Source organism: Carlito syrichta, unplaced genomic scaffold, assembly GCF_000164805.1.
Source record: "Carlito syrichta isolate Samal-C Ts95f unplaced genomic scaffold, Tarsius_syrichta-2.0.1 Scaffold316494, whole genome shotgun sequence".
NCBI lineage: Eukaryota > Metazoa > Chordata > Mammalia > Primates > Tarsiidae > Carlito > Carlito syrichta.
Window position 1 is genome coordinate 398,859 of NW_007260590.1, and position 18,069 is coordinate 416,927.

Consider the following 18,069-nt stretch of genomic DNA (forward strand, 5'->3'; position numbering starts at 1 on the left):
TACTAGACTCTAGTTGTCATGCTTATTACTTTTTAGTCAACTGCTGCTGTAATTGAGAAGCTCAGAGCAAAACCATGAACCCAGGCTATGGACCTAGGATATCTGGATGAGATCTCATATCCTCAGATGGCCCATGTTATCTCTGCTTCATTTTTTCATCTGTAAAATGGGGATACTGTATTAATAGTACCTATCTATCTGTGGTTTTTAGAAGATTTAAATAAGTTATTGTATGCAAATCACTTACAACCTAGAAATGGTAAATGTTCAATATATTAACTTATATTTTTATCATTGCTTTGCAGTATATGTTTTCTTCTAGTGTTTTCCATATTAAATTGTTAAGGGTATGGCTTTCAAGTAAACAGACTAGGACTAAAATATTGTGTCCATCTTTCCAATCTGGTGAGCTTGGGAGAGTCATCTTCCCCATCAGAACCTTAGCTCTTTTATCTAAGTATGAACATGGTTTTTACATTTCAGAATGTTATAAAGATTATAGAAAACCACATATGTAATTGCTTCTATAGCAATGTTATTCAACAAATGTGAACCTTTCTCTCAGTTCTGCTAGTGTATGAATCCTCAAGTAATGCTGTTATCATGGTATCCATTATTTTTTTAGATTGGAAAATATAATTTATTTAGAAAGTAAACTAGAGAGAGAGAGAGAGAGAGATGATTCACTCCCCAAGGTAGGGAAGAGGGCCAAAGCTAAGAAAACATGGTGGCCATGTCTCAAAGAACATATGGCCTGGATAGTACTTAACCAAACAATGGCCCATGGTATCCATTCTTAAGAACCAACCCTCAATGACTTCACAATGCCTATGAAATGATATCCAGACTCTTTAAACTCCAGACCCTCTACAATCTGATTCCACTATACCTTTATATAAGGATGTCCTCTGGGTCACACATCCATCGTAGGCAAATCATTCTATTCATCACCAGAAACATATATGATATGACCTCCTCACCCCTTTATGCTTGTTGTTATCCTCTACTTGCTCCAGTTCTTCCTGTCTACATAAACTCTGCATTTTCAATGTTGAATTTAGATCACAGCTCTTCCTTGTCATTTATGCATATCACTCTATCCTGGTATTCTTCGTCAACCCATGAAATCCTCTAACATTTATAGACTACCTTTGATTTTTCATATGGCTTTGATTTCTTGTCCTCCTCCTCCCCCTGTGTTTGTGCTCAAGAGCTTACTCCGTTGGAATTAGGTAGACTGTATTCAGATTCCACTCATTAGCTATGAGCCTTGGGGAAATTATTCACCAAGTATGAGTTTCAGTTTACTGATTCATCAAATGGGAATAATAATAATAATGAGGAACTCATAGGATGTTTGTGTGAAGTGAAGTAACACATTGAACATTCTTATCTCAGTATAATAATTTAAATATTTTTTTCAGTATGTCTTGGTCAGAATTATTGTTGTTATATGTATTTTTTTAACTATCCCCCAAACACTGACAGTGTCTTGGGGGCAGAGACTGTGTATTATATGTGTTGAGAATCTCTCTTCCATAAGGTTTCTGGCTTTAATTAATTGCTGCTATAATTAATTTCCCTATTATGTCATTTTATGATTTCATTTGAGACATGCTTAAAATGTATAAGACAAAGAAACAATCACTGGTGATTAAAATGAGACTGTATTTTCTTTGAATCATGTCACCAACTCAGGAAGCAAGCACAGGCCCTGCCAGTAACTGTCTTAAAACTCTTATTTGGCACTCAGTGTACTGTCTGTTCCTTAGAGGAACAGAAAGTTGTCAGTAGGGTTATAGCACAAACAGTGCTGACTATATTTTGTTGTTGGAAACATTATGTCTGGGGTAAGGCCATATTTATGATTTTCCCATATGGTTTGAATACCAAGCCCATTCCATTGCTCACTCAAAAATATGGATCATGAAGCATTTCTACCACACTGGGAGTAAAGCAAGGATTTATGTCTGAACCAATTGACTGTAGACTACATTTGTACTTTTGCAACACCAACCACCTAGAAAAAAATTTTTGAAAGAAGAAATAAAGCATTGGTCATCATTTTAGACATTTCCAAATACACTGTACTTCACTGCTCCAAAAATCTTTTTGGAACCTATGTTCAGAGTGAAGAATGTTTGTTTCTTCCTGTGAAACCTCTATCATCTCATCTCTATAACTTCTGAATCTCTTTCCCTTCTGCTAAAATAATCTGTGTATGTCCTACTTCTTGGACAACTCCTTGAGAACAGGACTTGATCTATCCCTATGTTAATATTAGTAACAACTCTTACTGTTGCCAGTGGCAGACATTCATTGAGATTTACCTAAGGAAAAAAGAAGGGAGTGTTGATTTATTATAAGGATAACAAATATATGTCTTATAGAATCCAAGGGCAAGGAATTTATCAGGCCCCTAGAAGACAGATTGGAATCAAGTACTTGAGCATTGTAGAGAATGCAAGACACTTTTTCCCCTCTGTGTCTCTTTTCTCTGAGCTTCTAATTGACTCATTCTTCTTTCCTCACAAATGGACTGTTTCTACTTCCCAGTCCACATGGCTTCTATCAGCAACCCCTGAGTTTAGACTTCTATTAAAGTGAGCCGTCCTGGTTGACTGGAATTCATTATTTCAATTTTCAGGTTACCATGGAAGAAAATCTGGCCCAGATAGGGTTAAGTACTTGCCCCTAACCCAGTCAATCAGTACCTATTTCAACCATGTAAATGTGTGAGTGAGTCCCTAGAAAACAGGATGCAATTGTCCAAAAGACTTCAGAGGTCAGGACAACTAAACTTTCCTATTACAGAACCTAAATGTAATGTCTCCCTCTCGAAAATATTTTAGTAACCCAGGTGGCGAGAGCATGAAACAATTTGAATTTACTTCTTGGACTTAATCATACATGAAGACCTTTATTTACATGAGCCATCTATTTCCAGCTTGTTTTTACATTTCTAAAAATATGATGTCATCATCAATGTGCTGGAAGTACAGAAAGAAATTATGCACATCAAAATAGCATGTTTTCTGAGTTGCTGAAATAGTGATTAAAAAGCCAGGATGTTAGACAGTTCTCAAACCTGAAAATACTCTCAGATAAAAATAAACTTTGACATAAAATCTTTAAATAATATTTTAAATATTAATTTAAACTTTTTTTTAAGTGCCCCCAAACTTCTCTTCTTTTGACTTATGTTTTCATGGGGATTAAAATACTAAATGGTCATGTATTTGAAACACTGTTGTTGTTGTTTTTTTAGGATTTCTTTTTTCTTTAATTTTGAGTGTTTTTCCCTTCAGATCTGCATATGAAAAGTTCTCACCTCAAAATGTTAGTTAACTTTTTTCCCTCAATTTTTAGGTAGTGGCTGAATCTGTGATTAGAAAGAAAATGAAATATCATTTTGGCAAAATTCCTTTTGAATTGTTAGAGATGCTTGATTATATAAGTTTAGGTGTTGAGCTCACTGGAAACTTCTGGCTGCTGAGACATTTTTAGATCAGAGTACAAAATGAAGATGGTAACCAGGCAACATGGTTCTTGTATGGTTATTAAAAATAAAATGTGAAGCTTCCACAATGTGGAATAATTTTCTGACAAGTTTGTCTGACTTTTACTCTATCATTGCCTAGAAAAATGGATAGGTTCCATTTGCTGAATTGATCAATAATTTCTATGTATTAAAGTCATTATTTTGTAAAATTATGACTGTTAGAAAATTATATACACACATGAATGTGGTCATGGTAATTTAATACAGTTTCCAAAAATAATACTTTTTAAACATCCCTGTACAAATGTACCCAAAATCTACTGTGGAAACCTAAATTTGACACTACATGTATTAGAATTACATCAAGCTTAAGTAAACATACATAATATAATAACAATTTAATTAACAATATAATTAAGATTTTGAAAAGCTTTCATTAGATAAGAAATAATATTCCAAAAATGGCACCAAGATGCAGGCAACTATGGCAAACATACTTTGCTCCTTTCAAAGTTTTGGAAATCATCTGAACATGTGATATCAATATTTTCTGAGTAATTGTGATATATACAAACAATGAAAGATATGTTCAAATTATGTCTCTTATGTCTGATACCCCTTGGACAACTCTTCTAGGGCTGTGTATCATTCATAAAATGGATATATGAATGATCAAATAGCCTAACACTCTAGAGCAAATGTTATCAACCCTGACTGTACATCAGAATCACCTGGAAAGCTAAAACTGGTGATGCTTAGGCCCACCAATAAAATCTGAGTTAGTTGATCTAGTTTGGAGTCTAATCATACATCATTTTTAAAAATTTCAGACGTAATTCCAGTGTGTAACCTGGGGTATAAAATGTTCTAGACATAGGCACTCTGCAAATACCTCATTTAGATCAGGGAATGAGTTCCTAAAAAGAGAGGCTCAACACACATCAGTATCTGTGGGTTGTCATAGCACCATCCTGGGGAGGGGAATTTGTAGGTGTCAGGTCTTAGCAAGCACTGCTCTTCTTATCTAAAGGTGGTCTTCTATGAAAAGCAAATCTTACCTGGGAATTCCCTGGCAGATTCTTGGTGATTATATTAGATTTCACATGATCTTCTCCTACTAGTAGACTGGGTCAACAGCCTGTCTGGGAACTTTCAGACTTCTTCCTGGATGTTGAGAAAGAAATAGCAATTAAGATGGAGACTTAGAGTTCAGGAGACAGGGAAGGAAAACTCTTATAGATGACTGATCCTCTAGGTCTAGTTTTTATAAAAAGGAGTTAAAGAAAAAATTACCTTGGAGTCTATTAATCTTAAGATGAGCTTTCGACTCTTGATGGCACCAGGAATGCAAGACCAAGTTTCATACTCTGTGGAATTTAGCATGAGGAAATAACTGTGTGTGCCAGATTTGCCGCCTTTCAAACCTTATCCTTCTCTCCTACCAGGAGGCTTCTTGGTGGCTTAGTTGGAGATCATAGAACATTGTCAACTCCTTTGTGTACTATAGGAAAAATATGTGTATATATATTTTAATGCAAACAATATAATTAAGCCAGAGACACCCTCTAATCAATAAATAATGTTTGCAACGTACTCTACTGGTTTGGGTTTCTATAAAGACAATCCCTACCACCTACCATATTTCTTTCATGAAGGTGCCAAACAGATTGTATTAAACTAAAGCACCATATGTTTTTCTTTGGTGTCTTCCAGCAGAGATTAGTGGACTGAAAAGTTCTTTGCGAGCCAATGAATAGTATATTTATGTCCAATATGTAAAATCCATAGCAGGCACTTAAACCAAAGTTCTGGGCACAGTGGTTACCTGCTAAGTATTAGACTAGATTGAGTTGTTAATTTATTTAAATACTTACATTTGAGAATATATAGTTAACTCTCAAGAATAGTTTCTTAAAAATATGTGATCATATCAAAGATGGCATTCAAGTTTTATCTTTACAAAGTCAGATCAATATTAGCTTTCTAAAGTTCTAAAGTACTAGGCTGTATAGGGACTGAAGACCAGGCTGGTTAAGATGGATTACCATGATTGATCTTTATTATTTTTAATCTATTTTTATAATTGACACATAATATTTGTATATATTTTGGGGTGCATCGTTGTATTTCAATTCATACAATGTGTAGTAGCCAAATCAGAGTGATTAGAATATCTATCACCGCAAACATTTATTATTTCTTTGTGTTAGGAACATTCAAAATTGATTATTAATGTCTACTATGGTTGTAGAAGAAGAGAATAATGACATAAGTATATTTACTATACCTACTTTACATAAAGTCACAAATGATAGATTCATAGATTAATTTGTGAAAATTAGGCGTACTAGGAAATAAGAATTTATTTACCTTGGAGAATAACTGCTTTTCTACAAAGTTTCACTACTTGCAAAAGATTGAATACTAAACTGCACATTTGTTTTGGTAAGATATATTAGACATGCATTTTGTTTGCTTTATATATGTATAAAGAATTATAAAGCATGAATAAATTGAAACTAAAATATCACCCTCCATCAATAACCCACTATAGGTATATTGATAACTGATTGATCTGATGGATATCATATGTATATCATTATATATGTACATACAATAGTCACACTATCAAAGTATTTTGACTTTTTAAAGATAACATAGAAACATGTATTCTCAAGTAAAATATTTTAAAAAGTATCTCTAACTGATGAGAACCTATTATTTACATCATCATGCTATTATCACATCTGATAAAATTAGTAATTCTTCCTACTATCTAGTGCTTTATATGAATTTGGAAAAAATACATATTTTCTGTTAGGACAAATGCTTTGAAATAAAATCACTAGATCAAAATTTTTGCACATTTTATGACTTTTGATATACATTGGTAAGTGCCTACACATATTGCAGTCAAGACTGCATAAATTTAGTGTAACAATTACATGCATTTTTACTAGGGGAAAATATATAGAAATATGGAATATCTTTTAAATAGCATACTGTGGAAGAAGGAAAGGTAGGAAGGCAGAAGGGTAGAGAAGACAAAAATGACAGTAACAACAATCAAAACCTAAGCCTGAAAGTAATGCTATTACCCACACAAGGGATCAGTCCTCCTGAATAAGGCCCTATACCAAGGTTCTGTACAGACCATTTAATCGCTAAAACAGAGGTTCAAGTTGACATTTATTGTGAGTTTGGGTAGAGGAAAGGAGAGCAGAAGCTTTCCACTATATTCTGATCCACCACTCATTCCACATAGGACAGAAGCAGCCTATGGCCTTCAGGTAGATGCCTCTTCAAGTCTGACTTCCTAAAGCATTCACTAGAAGGATGGCCATTTTAATTTTCTTCTCTACTGGCTTTTAAGCTGCCTCAAGCAACACATATTCAGGATATTAAGATCACATGCTGTACACAGCACAGGAAAATGGTGAGGGGCTTTCAAGGGGTAGAGGGTAGTTATCACTTTATATCTGGAACGGATATTGAAACTGCTTACCTTAAGAGGAAAGGAGTTTCCCACTGCTGCCAAGGGAAGGGGTGCACACCTCATCAACAAGGGTACCTACATAATGAACATTTGTATACCTAACCCTGTGTTGTACCCCACATCTTTAAAATAAAAAAATAAAAAGAGGAAAGGAACCTATTTTCATTGAACAACTTTAAAATGAGAGTGGATACAGCCTTAAATGAAAAGCAAAAGAAACCATCAACAAGTGGGGAGACAGCCTGCAGAATGAGAAAAAGATATTTGCCAACTGTATATCTGATAAAGGCCTGGCATCCAGGATCTACAAGGAACTCAAATGTGCCGAAAGGAAAAAAACAAACAGCCCCGTTAAAAAGTGGGCAAAGGACATGAATAGACACTTCTCAAAAGAAGACCTACGAACAGCCAATGGACACATGAAGAAGTGCTCAGCCTCACTGATCAACAGAGAAATGAAAATCAACACCACACTGAGATACCACTTAACCTCAGTAAGAATGGTCATCATTGATAAAACAAAAAACAACAGATACTGACAAAAGATGTGAAAGAAAGGGAACCCTTTTACACTGCAATAGGAATGCAAACTAGTCCAACCTCTTTGGAAAACAGTGTGGTGATTTCTAAAAGAACTAGAAGTTGACCTTCCATATGATCCAGCAATCACCCTACTGGGAATATATCCAGAGGAACTCAAATCATTCTACCAAAGGGATACCTGTACATGCATGTTTATTGTAGCACTATTCACAATTAGCAAAAACATGGAACCAACCAGGTTGCCCATCGAAATTGGACTGAATTTAAAAAATGTGGGTACATATACACAATGAACTATTACATAGCCATAAAGAAGGAAAACTTAAGGACTTCGTAGCAACTTGGATAGATTTAGAGTCTATCATACTCAGTGATCTATCACTGAAACAAAGAACTGAGTTCCACAGGTTCTCACTCATAAATGGACCCCGAACATTTACCATAATACTTTAGAAAGGGATTGTTGGTGGTAGCCAGAAACTGCCAGGGGAAGTAGGGGCACATAAAATCAATAAGAGCACCTAATCTCAAACCAGGAGAAGTCGGAACAAAAGGGAGGCCCAAATTTTACCTGTATGATGACCACTTGTATACCTAATCCTGAATTGTACCCTATGTCTTTAACAAAAAAAGGAAAAAATATCAAACCTAAAAAGTAATCTTAATAAAATATTTAATACCACCTGTATGGTAGGTTCAACTGTCCTCATTTTATGAATGAGGAGACATAGGTGCTTGCCACTTGAAGTCTTTTCTGGAATATGTGAAGATTTTGATAATTACATTTCTTTTTTTTTTCTGAGTTGGAGTCTCACTTTGTCGCCCAGACTGGAGTGCAGTGACCGCTCCCGGCCACTGCAGCCTTGACCTGCTGGGCTCCGGTGATCCTTCCGCCTCAGCCTTCCCAGTAGCAGGAACTACAGGCGCACACTACCCCACCCGGCTAATTTTTTATTTATTGTAGAGATGAGGTCTCGCCAAGTTGCCCAGGCGGGTCTCGAACCCTTGGGCTCAGACAATCCACTCTCCTCGGCCTCCCAAAGTGCTGGGATTACAAGCTGAGGAATGATTTATTTAAAAAATAAGAAAAAAGTATCATTCAACAACAAAACAGAAACAACAGAAAACTAAGTGATTGATTTTGCATGAGGCAAGTTAAATAAAATAGCTAATGGTTGGATGAAGCTGACTTCAAACTCAAGTCCATCTGACTACAAAACCAGGATTTTGATAGCTAAATATTTCAGGCATAATTTCTAGTATTAAAGTTCAAAGTTTTCTAATTTTTCTCTTCTTTTCTCTGTCTTTTTCTCACCTCATATTTGTTTCTGTTTTAATTTTCTTTGACGTTATCTAACATTTACACCCTTATCATGTGCCAGACATTGTTCTAAACATTGCATATATTAGTTCATTCAATAGCCACAACATCCTATAAAGATAATATTATCCTCATCCTATTTTATAGATTGAGAAACTGGTTAGATTATTTGCTTAACATCATCCAGGTAGCAAGTGGCAAAGCTAGGAATTGAACCCTAGAATTCTAGTTTCAGAGTTTGCTTTTTACCATTAAACTATCAATTTAATGTGTATTGCTTACATTCATATTTATTCCCATATGAAGATATTCATATTATATAAATGCCCTTCTGTTTCCCAGACAGTTTAAAGGAATAAAAAATAACAGCCATTCTGGTATTATACAATATGCAACAATCCTTTGGAGACATTTTGTGGAATAACATTGCAGAGTTTATTTCTTCTACCTCATCCATAAACACTTCCCATGGGATTCTTTTGTTCTTTGTGCAACAATTTCCACTGCAATAATTCTTATTTGTTTTATCAAAAACAATGGCTGGTTGCCACCACTCTCATCAGTAGACACAGCCAAAGAATCTGTGGGTGCATCTGAGAGTCTAGATTCATCTTGCTAGAGTAGTAATGAAGTTGTTGCCAACTGATTTACATGTCTTTAACTTCAATTTACTTCTGGAAATATTTACCAGAACTCACATTAGGAAGTAGGAATGAGTAGCATACAGTCTCTGACCTCCAGAAGCTCAAAGGCTCCCAAAAGAGGCAGTTAAGGAATTGACTCCCAGGGCCCTGCATGAGCATGGGCAGGGCCACCTAGGGAACATATCGTCAGAACACACCACGTGGCACTAGAATCAAGGGTACAGGACCCCAATTCCTACCACCACACACAATTCATCTTCTCACAGAGACAGAAAACTTCAAATACACTTGCTATGTTTGAGTCCATGCAATGTTTCCTAATATGTTAAATTCTTAACTAGGACCCAATATGATCATTTTCCAAATATCCAACCAGTTGCTGCTTATTAGATTAATATCAAAAGGACATTGTGCCAGGCACCATGGCTCATGCCTGTAATCCTGGTACTTTGGAGAGACGAGGCAGGAGAACAGCTTGAGGCCAAAAGTCTGAGACCAGCCTGGGCAACATAGCGAGCAAAAAACACAAAAAAAATAGTTGGGTGTGGTGGTGAGTGCCTGTAGTGCCAGATACTCAGAAGGCTGAGGCAGAATGATTGCTTGAGCCCAGGAGGTTGAGACTGCGGTGAGCTGGGATCACACCAATGTACTCCAGCCTGGGTGACAGAGTGAGACCGTGTCTTGAAAAAAATAAAATAAAAATTTTAAAAAGGGCAACATTTCCCTGGTGATTTAAAATACTACCTTTATCCCCTACTATATTATAGCCCCATGTGCAATTGGGTCTAGTTCTGGAATTTCTGTTCTGTTCTACAGACAGTTAGGTCTATTGATCTCTCAAGTCATCTCTCATCAACCAGGGCTGATCTTTTATAATCACAGTGAATTTAAAATCTGTTGTTATAACATAAGACCTGGTGGAGTTTTCCCTTCTCTTTTTTATTCCCTTCCCCCAAAGCCACTAAACACTTGCATGTTTGTTCTTTTTTCTCAGAGTTTTCTTGCTTTTTATATTTTTACTATGTGAACTTTAAAAGCAACTTGTCTAGATCTAGAAGGGAAAAGTTAATATTTTTGTTGAGGCCACATAAAATTTACAAGTTAACTTGAAGGGAATTGACGTAGGGGAAACTTTAAACTTTTTCTGAAAGGCAAAAGTTGCCCTGACTTAACGAAAAATATCACTTGTTCTTGGATAGATATTATTGTGTTTTGGTAGCTATTTTAATAGTGGTCACTTTCAATATATCTTCTAAATCGTCATTGTTCATATATATATAAGATTTATCTGTTTAAAGTTTGCATCCTGTTATTTTTCCAACTTCTTTATGTTTTTAATAGTTTTTTTGAAGATATCCTCTTAGAGGCCTGAAATATTTCTCATTTCAGTGGAGTTTATAGATTTCTTAAGGTGCAGCAAATGTGTATTAAGAGAAATGCATTTCTCAGTGGTAGGAAGCTCTGTGTCTATCGTGACAGTCACACACATCTCAAAATTAAGAATAGAAGCCCAGGTTGGAGGCAGTTAAGGGTGGTGGAGAAATACTGTGAGCTGGAGAGCTCAGGTCCAAACAAAGGGAGTAGCTATTATTGAGAACCAACTGATTGCTGTCACATAGGGATGGGGGTCTATGTTACCAATGTTCTAGCTTTTCAGGGAGACTCTCCTGGCATTAAATAGATTTAAAGAAATATTTCATATTAAAACCAGAAAGGACAAGACAAGTCTATATGTTAAATATGTCCCATAAGCCATCAGTTTTTGACATCTGAGAAGAATGTTATCATTTGGACCAAAAAGAAGTTAGCTAGGTATGCTACAACAGGATTTTTCATTTACTAGGATGTGTTAGTTTCCTATGGCTGCCATGAAAGAAAGCATGACCACACACTTGGTGGCTTAAAACCACAGAATTTTTTTCCCCTCACAGTTCTGGATGCCAGAAGTCCAAAATCAAGGTTCCAGCAAAGTCACCTCTCTCTGAAAGCTCTAGGGGAGGAGTTTTTCTCGCTTCTTCCAATTTCTGGTGACTCCAGGCATTCCTGGGCTTGTGGATGCAACACAGTCTCTGCCTTCATCTTTACATGCCCTTCCTTCCTCCTCCCTGTGCATTTCTCTTTTGTATGTCCTATAAGAAGACTTATCATTAGATGTGGGTCCCGCATGAATACTCCAGGACGATTCCATATAAAAATCTTTAAGTTAATTACATTTTCAATATAACTTGATATTATACAATATTCAAATATTTTTCCAAATAAGGTCATATCTAAAAGTTATAGGATTAAAACTTTGTCATTTCCAAATATTTTCTAAGTGAGGTCATATCTACATGTCAGGGAGTTGAAGCATAGACATTTCCTTTTATGGGCCATAATTCAACCCACTACTAAGAGTTATGTCATAGACACAGGAAAGGGCATAAAAACAAATACAGTTAGTGTAAATGTAGTTATAAAGTCACCACCTTAGTAATGAACATTAGCAGCAAGATTGACTTCCTGACACCGTTATGTCTCCCTCCTCTCTTACATCACCAGAAATAACCTATTTTCCTGAATGCCCTATTTCTAGCATAATAGTTCCATTGCTTTTATATATATAGTCAACCACTTGTATCAGCCTCATTAAACAATGTGACTTAGTTCTGCCCAGTTTTAAAATTTACATGACATGAATGATAGTGAATGCATTCTTTTGTTTCCAGTTTGCTCATTTATTTTTGTGAGATTCATGCATGCTTTGTTGTGAAATATATATATCTGTGTAGTTCATGGGCATTTGAGTTGTTTCAGATTTCAATTTTTGTGGACATTGCCACAATATTCTTGAAAATATATCCTGATTCAACGTGTAAAACTTTCTCTAGTGAAAGTACTTAGTAGTAGAATGACTGAGTCCTTAGAGTATACATATTAACAATGTTAATTCATAATGCTAACCTGCTTTTCAAAGTGGTTATACTGATTTGCACTCCTAGCAGCAGGAAATCACCCTCATCAAAGCCTCACTCTTCCTCTTCCCTCTCTCCCCTCCCCCCCAGCTCCTTTTCTCCTCCCCTCCAGCTCCTTTTCTCCCCTTTTCTCTTTACTTTTCTCTCTCTTTAACTCTCCCTTTCTCTCTCTCCCCCCTCCTATCTGCCTTTTCTTTTCTTTTTTTTCTTCATTGCTTTATTTATCTATTCCATTTCCATCACTTGTCAGGAGTTGTGTGTTTCTGAATCATGAACTTGTTATTCCTGAGCTGTAAGCAAACCTTCCCTTTATAGGCTATTGAAATGAAAGCCTTGAGTTCCCCCTACTACCTAGGCCAACAGTGATGTTCTAATCTGCAATATATGCCTAGTGTTGAGAAGAAAACCATCAGGGTTCCTGGTCACTCTCTGATGCCACAGGAAGCCCCATCAGTATCTGTCAGCTTCTGTCACCCTGGCAGAGCTGTATCCTCTGACCCTCTCTTGACATTCTGATAGCTTTCTCTTCATACTACATACTTGTGAAGGCTTTTTTTTGTTGTTTCTCCCTCAGCTGGAAAGGTCATCTCCCAAACATGCTGGCTGGGATGAATTATGTCTCTATTGATTTGCACTCTCTTGTCTCAACCACAAATTTCAGGGGGCGGTTGAGGGCAGCATCCCAGTTTTAAAAAAAGAAAACAAAAGAAAGAAAGAACCATATAAATGTAGTTATAATGCCAGCTAATGCCCTGTTCATTTTTCCCACGTTCTTCTAAGTTTACTCCAAGATTATAGTAGTGTTGCCCAACATATAACCAATGGGGCATTTGCTTTAGAAGTACCTGGAGATTAATTTTTGAAATTAAACTTCTATCTAACAAAAGGAAAAATTTCAGACTAGGAATTTCTCTGCTTCATATTAAAGAATAATGTTTCTCCTTCAACATAATTCTGATTCTGTTTCTTGTGAACTGAAACCCTGGTCTTAATGTCTTGGGTTACATTTTAAAACTCTGGCAATTTATCTAATATTAATGGGATGTGTGTACAGATCACTTTTCTTCTGGGATGGGAAGAAAGTCTCAGTTCACTATGACACATGTACATTCCACCCCATACACACACACACACCCATACACACTAAATTAGATTAGATTATCAGAGCTATTATAATTTCTGCTTCTATTTCTGATTCTTTGTTCCACCTTGGTGAGAGTACATCTGGCATTGAATAGTCTAAAATAAGATAGGTAGAATTCTTTGGCTGCAGAAACATAGTGACAGACCAAAAGTGATGACTCAGTGATTTCAGCCAGAAGGAAAGCTTTGAACCACTCTGTATCAGAAGCCCTATATCTATTAGTAAAGAAGAGCTATGGTGTATGCCTAACCCACCAAGCTGCCACCAAGCTGCCAAGGATATTCCAAGGCATTGTAAACACATGACTTCAACAAAGTCTTTAAAAACTTGAATATGTTCATGGACAATTTTATACTTTATGAAACACTAACTTCATTCTTTATGAATGAAATAGAGGGAAATTGTGAGAATTAATTTATTTTTTGTCCTAGCTCTGGTAAAGAAAAATAAACAGATTGTTAGGCCCTGATGCTGACTCAGTTATGCTGACTCAGTTAAGTTAGCAAGAATTAACCTCTGTCACCCCTTCTGAACTCAAAGAATCAGAATTCATTAAATCATATGACAGGAGCTCTCTTTTCAAAACTGACTTTTGCTCCAGCTTTGTCAGATCATGTTTTACCATTTTGATGAAGTTCCCCATTTCAACACTTCACCACATTATCATGTTGCGGTTTTACCTTTTGAAACACAGGTTGCCCTGTGGAATAAATGACTGATGCAGTGGGTTGATGACAGCATGATGCGTAGAGAAAGAGAAGTGACATGGCAAGTGGGCCACAGATGAACTACGTAGCACTAGTTCTCAAACTTTGGTGGGTATAGAATCCTCTAGTGAACTTGAGAAAAAAAACAAAAAGACCCAGATCCTACCTACTTCAATGAGCCTGGTCTCTGTGTTCTTTAACAGCTCTCCAGATGATTGTGATAGCCACCAAAATGTGAGATACCCTGCTCTATAGTATATGAGTCAGGAGTCAGGTATGCAATGAGGTAGACTTGGGTCAAATTCTTCTCTAAGCCTTCATTTCTACCTCTTTTTTTTTGAGTTAGAGTCTCACTCTGTCGCCCAGACTAGAGTGCAGTGGCCGCTCCCGGTCATCGCAGCCTCGACCTGCTGGGCTCCGACAATCCTTCCGCCTCAGCCTTCCGAATAGCCGGAATTACAGGCATGCGCTACCACGCCCGGCTGATTTTTTTATTTATTGTAGAGATGAGGTCTCGCTGCCCAGGCGGGTCTCGAACCCACGGGCTCAGGCAATCCACTCACCTCAGCCTCCCAAAGGCGCAGGATTACAGGCTGAGCCACTGAGCCTGGCTCGTTTTCTACCTCTTAAGTATGGATCTGCGTAGTACTTACTTCCTAGGATTGATGTGATGGTTAATAAAAAAGTATATAAAATACTTTTTGGTAATTATAATGATTATGAAATCATTTATGGCTTTAAAAGTAAGGGAGCACTTTGAATAATTTAAATAACTTGAAAGGAAGTTCATTTTCTTGATCATAGAACTCAACTCTATAAGTTTCCAGTCTTCCCACTGCCACAAACAAGATGCTATGTAGAAAGAGGTGGTGTTATCTTCATTTGTTACAGATGGGAAAGGTGACATGTGTACTTGCTTATGTTTTCATGACTGAGTGAGATTAGTACAGCTGGGATTTAAGTTTAAGTCTTAGGATACTGATCCAGTCTTTTTTCCGCTCTGATTCTCATAAAATTTTATGGCTCCATTAAAAATTTTAGATTTGTACTATCTTAAAGAGACAGCTAAAAGATTTCTGGAGATCTGGCTTCCTGGGTCTCTGCTCATCTGGGCACCATTTATAAATAAGATTAAGCTTTATGTTGGGCTCTATTTACCTACAGCCTCTTTAAATACTTTAACTTCAATTTGACAAGAAAGTTATTTACATAATGGAATATTACTAAGTGAAATAGGTTTCTTAAAAATATATTCACAGGTCAGTAGTTGACATGGTCAGAGGTGCAGAATGCAGCATAATGGTTAACATTAGGCATGTTTTTATTTCTTCTAAGTCTCTGTTTTCTCATCCACAAATAGGAATAATGATAGTAACTGCTTGACAAAATTAACTAGGACTTTAGTCATAGGGTAGCATTAAAATATGTATTTTATTTTTCTTAAAATATATATTTTGATTTTTTTTTTTTTGGATGGTACAAAGGAGAATCTAGTCTACTAAAACAAAGAAAAACCATCACTGGTATTTTTATTTCTAAATGTGGCAGCACTACCTCACAAGCACTGACCTTTTATTTAACTCTGTTTAGGGTTTGATGCCTACTTTACTTCCCGTACACTTGAAAACAACAGAAGAAATGTATGGTTTGCTGAATACTGGGAAGAAAACTTCAACTGCAAGTTGACGATTAGTGGTTCAAAAAAAGAAGACACAGATCGCAAATGCACAGGTAATTTAATTCTCTTTGTCCTTCTCCTATTACTGTACGTGGCTAGCATTGAAATGTCTGCATAGCTGACAGAAGGAAGCTTGGCTGGAGACAAATTGAAAAAGTAAATTGAATTTTACTAGATTGTTCAGAAAATGGAACAGGAGCATAAGTCTTGCAGGACAAAGAATGCATTCTTGTCTGCCTGTCTATCTAGCAGTAATTGACATTTTCACTGATTCTTTGAATTCAGAAGAGGTGATGTTGCTTTGAATGCTCTCATTGATAAATATTAGTCATGTTCCAACCAGGGGTATGAAGTCATTTTCACACAGACAAAAATCAATGACAAATCCCATACCATCGCCAGATTTTACTGTTACCATGGACAGTATATTTGATTAAGGACACAAAGGGCTTGAGTTTAGAATAATGAGAATTCCAAATGTTTTTCCTGTTTAAGTTAATAAGTACCTGCTATTTAAAATATTCTTAAGTATTCACAGTTTCTCATATAAACTTGTATAAATATCACAAATAAAAATGTGTGTGCGTATAAGTAGTCAGAAGGAAAATTGCACATCCCTTCATTTATTCACTCCTAAATATTTACTGAGCAACTTTTTTTCTGCTAAGCTCTGTGCCTGGCACTGGTGATCTGGTGGTGCACAAATCAGGTAAAAACTCTGCTTCTGCACTGCTTAGAGTCTAATGGAGATAATTGGACATGATTCCAGTGATCTTGCTGATGAACACATAATTATGAACCAAAATTCATGTTCTGAGGGTTATGAGGGCATGGAACTAATAAATTTCACTTATACTTAGGGTAAAAGCTGTCTCAAAAGATCTCCTTGAAGACAGGATACAAAGAAGAAGTAGTCATTGACTGGTTAGGGAAGTGGAAGGATGGGTTGGAGAATTTCTGATTTAACTTGTCAATAGACATGTAGCAGAGAAAATTTTATACCTCTGAGGATGTAAAAAGCAGAAAAAATGTGACCGAAGTACAGAGAATAAGGAAAATGTGTGAACCAAAGCTGCAGGTGTAGAGAGATGGGCAGGGACTAAGCCATGGTGAGATGTGCATAGAATTTGACTTTTGTCTTAAGAGCAGTGGGTAACCATGGAAGAGTGTTATCCAACAGTATGACATGGTCTAACCATCTTATCACCTAGCATCTTTTAAACAGCAGTCTTTAACATTTGTAACGATGACCTTAGCTATATTAAAGTCAAAAGACTAAAATGTCTTCTGTTTGATCAAGAAAAACACATTCATGTTGGACATAGTTTCTGTCTTTACTTTGTTATATAGCTCACTGAATATTGGTCATCAGGATATCATAGATTCGTCCACTCAGCAAGCATTCATTAATCAGGTAGAATGTATGTAAGACATGGTACTAAGAATACTTTGAAGATTATGAGGATGCTTAAATATAGGCTTTTTTCTCAAGGAGTATTCTGTGAAAAGGGAGATATACAATATGAACAGAAAAATGAATAAAAACAATGAAACAAGTCAATATGGTGTGTGTATTGGAAGTAAAATCCAGTTAACCAAAATATCAGATTAATCATATTATCCAGACTATGCTGTGTAATAATAAAGTTTTTGTCAGAAATATGATCCCTATAATAGTGGGGGAAAGAGGTAAAATTAATTTAATTCTGGCTAGACCTAGGTAACACAAAGTTTTTAAGTGGAAACCAAAAAAAAAAAAAAAATAGTTTGACATCTCAATGATTTGTCTATATGACAGGGAACATTCAAGTGCATTAGAAGTATATAAATGACTGATGACAATTTTCTGGATTCTTTCTGACATTTGGTATTCTGTAGAGTGTCCAGAAGGCGGAGCAGATTGTCTGACGAGTGTTAGGAATGTCCCCATCTGAGGCTAAGCCCCTGTCTTTTTATATGCTCTAACACATGTTGTTTCTATCCAAAGCCACATTTTAGTGGTGATCATTGAGAATTTGTGTTTAGAAAAACAAGTATGGCCATTATTCAAACTACCACCTCACAAAAATGGAAATAGAAG

At 36.2% G+C, this 18,069-nt stretch overlaps 1 protein-coding gene across 1 annotated transcript in view; it reads left to right on the top strand.

Moving 5' to 3' along the window:
• Positions 1-18,069, top strand: part of LOC103277169 (metabotropic glutamate receptor 7-like) — a gene marked incomplete at its 3' end in the record, with an annotated part of 254,759 nt that overhangs the window by 186,575 nt on the left and 50,115 nt on the right. The window contains exon 5 of the mRNA XM_021707312.1: positions 15,902-16,042. Within this exon, the coding sequence (XP_021562987.1) occupies positions 15,902-16,042 (141 nt within the window). The remainder of the gene's footprint in view (positions 1-15,901; positions 16,043-18,069) is intronic.